This window comes from Anneissia japonica, unplaced genomic scaffold (genome assembly GCF_011630105.1).
Source record: "Anneissia japonica isolate Jap-2015-1 unplaced genomic scaffold, ASM1163010v1 scaffold287737_len543101_cov190, whole genome shotgun sequence".
Lineage (NCBI taxonomy): Eukaryota > Metazoa > Echinodermata > Crinoidea > Comatulida > Comatulidae > Anneissia > Anneissia japonica.
The window spans coordinates 397,398-400,320 of record NW_022726340.1 but is presented as its reverse complement, the minus strand read 5'-3'; the positions used below and the strand labels follow the sequence as shown (position 1 = coordinate 400,320).

Sequence of the window (2,923 nt, the reverse complement as noted above, 5' to 3'; positions counted from 1 at the left end):
AACAACAAACACAACAGAACCGACTGTATATAAAGCATATAATCACTATTCATTCATTCATTCATTCTGTTATTCGTTCGTTGATTAATTGATAATTTATATATTCATTCGTGTTCGTTCACTCGCTCATTCATTCACTTGTTCATTTCATTATTTTATTCATTCGTTTTAAAATTTATTTATTCACCTATTACTTAGGTCTATTTATGTATTGGATCTTAGATCATATTATGCCTGGAAAGCTTTTTATGAAACACTCGTTCACAGTAGTGGCGTAAGGAGTCTTGAAATGGGGAAGGAGAGGTGGATGATGGCGGGGGAAGGTGAAGTAAGTGAGGGGGAGCTGCTCGCAAAATAGGCTGCTATTTGGTGATTTTTAACTACTTGAGTTTGATTTTGTTGCTCGAACATTTTCAATAATGGGGGGTGGGGTCAGATTGAGAAGGGAAAGGGGTGGGGTGGGTCGAGCCCAGGTACGCCACTGATTTAAAGTGTTCGAGAATATTAGCTTTCGATTGAAAATTATAAGAAACAATAATTTCTTCAACCATGTCTCAACCAAGTATGGAGAGCAACCAATGTTAATCGACGGAGTTTTGGGCTCGAAACGCAATGGAAACAAATACGTTTATCATCATAATTATACGGTTCATTTAGCGGACACATCCATATTATTCTTAGGCCTCTCCAAATAAAAGACAGAATCACTAATTTCCTGACGAAGATCACCGTAGGCCTGCTGATGTGTTCAGTGATGCAGTCAAACAACAAACAGTTCATATAGGCCTACATACATAATTTTTACAATCGCCACTTTCCGATCATCATAAGTTAGATACAGTAGGCCTGTTTTAAAATGTCAACGACAGATTTAAATTGTGAGGGGGGGGGGGGGTCGAAAAATGACTGGGATTGTATCAAAAGCCACCCTAGGGCAGACAGTGCATTTACTGCTGTCATGCCAATTGACAAGAATGCAGTGTAATAGCCAATGATGCAGGTGTAGATGTTAACGGTATTCGACAGTTTGTTTTGTGCGCATGGGTACGGTAATTAAAAAAAAACACACTGACCTCCCTTTCATTTGTGATGCGGCGTCAAGTTTGCGGTAATTAAAATTAAATCTATTCTGGCGCTGAAACTTTAACGATTTTCTATAGATATTTTACAACTCATAGCTATTGCATTATAATTGCGTCATTTGACTTTCGGACATGAATTTTGAAAGTACAGATCTTCCTAATAAATTATAACAGTTAGATCAGATTATATTTCTGGTTATTACTTTTGTGATCAAATAGAATTGGTACTCGAGTCTATCGTTTAGCAAGGCGCGAATCCACGACCTATAATTTAGTTTGCTCGATCACAAGCCTAATCATCGGCGTACTATGAGCCAATGAATGGCTTTTGATAATGGCCTACAAGTAATAATACCTAGTGTTACCGCGATATTGAGAAATTAGCGTAACGAGATGCTGATGGAATTACCATTAGGAATATTTGCTCACAAAATGAACAGCGCTGGACCTCTATAAACTCTCATCAGGTTGAGGTAATATCCAACCTGGTGGTTATTTATGCACGAATAATTTGGAACAGTGTTATCGATCCTTATTTTACACATCACGTTGTTGCTATACCGAAAACTTGTTTATTTGGTTTTGTTTTGATTTTGATATGTTAGACTTTTAACCACGCCCATCCTCCAAGGGATTTTCCCCCATACTGGATAACGTCATAGGTTCGTGCTGTGATAGTAGGCTACACGCTGTCGCGCGTTTTTTAATTTTCAATGTGCTTGTTGTCAATGTCCACCTGTGGAACCAAGAACATGGCTTTTAATTTAATCTTTTCACCACTGCCTTTTAGAAGACATTCTTTGGTAAAGTTGGTCTTTTGATTTACCGATACTGTAGCCTACTTGATTAGTTTCTAGACTGTTTTTTGAGTCAATTTAGCAACTTAAAGCTAGGCCCCTTACTTACCTTAGGCAAAGCGTATGTCGAGTGCCGCTCTGCGGCGTCGTGTGGTCAGTTAAAGGCCCAAATGGAAAAATTGCCTAGTTCATTAATTAGCTGGTTGTCGGGGTCGAAAAATTAAAGGAAATTATTAACCCAGGCCTTTGACTTGCGTACCTATGATTGGATTTTACTTGTGGGCTCATTTGTATATCTAGACTTGTGTTGATCAAGAAGAAGTAATCTCATTTTTGTAATTTATTTCACTACGAATATTAGTTAAAAATGTTTTTTTTACTACAGTATTTTTTTTTAAATGCCGACATGCTGTACTGTAGTACTGTGCATTGCTTCAGGTTAGCCAGCTCCATCATCAGAAGGGCTAATTTTTGACCTGAAGTTTGTTATCACAGTGGCAAATTATTAGGAGTATAGAAATGGAAGCGGAAGGGCTAATGAGGTAGGGGTGTGCAAAGGTGGAGTGGGGGATCGATGATTAGCGACGAGAGCTACATTGCTAAATACGTCAATATTGGGTCATATTAACTACTTCAGCATGACTTTTTTGGTTTGAACATTTTAAAATCAGTAGGGTGGGGGGGATGTGGGGGTGTGGGTTGACTGGGAAAGCAAGTTTTTGGGGCAGGGTATTCCCCTTGACCCCTAGATATGCCACAGTAGCAGCTGTCTCTTATACACATCTAGATGTGTATAAGAGACAGGTGCATTTACTGCTGTCATGCCAATTGACAAGAATGCAGTGTAATAGCCAATGATGCAGGTGTAGATGTTAACGGTATTCGACAGTTTGTTTTGTGCGCATGGGTACGGTAATTAAAAAAAAACACACTGACCTCCCTTTCATTTGTGATGCGGCGTCAAGTTTGCGGTAATTAAAATTAAATCTATTCTGGCGCTGAAACTTTAACGATTTTCTATAGATATTTTACAACTCATAGCTA

At 38.6% G+C, this 2,923-nt stretch overlaps 1 protein-coding gene across 1 annotated transcript in view; it reads left to right on the top strand.

Annotated features, from left to right (window-relative positions):
* Nucleotides 1–1,751: 1,751 nt before the first annotated feature.
* The window catches only part of LOC117113094 (laminin subunit beta-1-like), a gene marked incomplete in the record, with an annotated part of 28,335 nt that continues 27,163 nt past the window's right edge, over nt 1,752–2,923 (top strand). Inside the window, 1 exon segment of the mRNA XM_033256324.1 lies at nt 1,752–1,885. Coding sequence (XP_033112215.1) covers nt 1,796–1,885 — 90 coding nt within the window.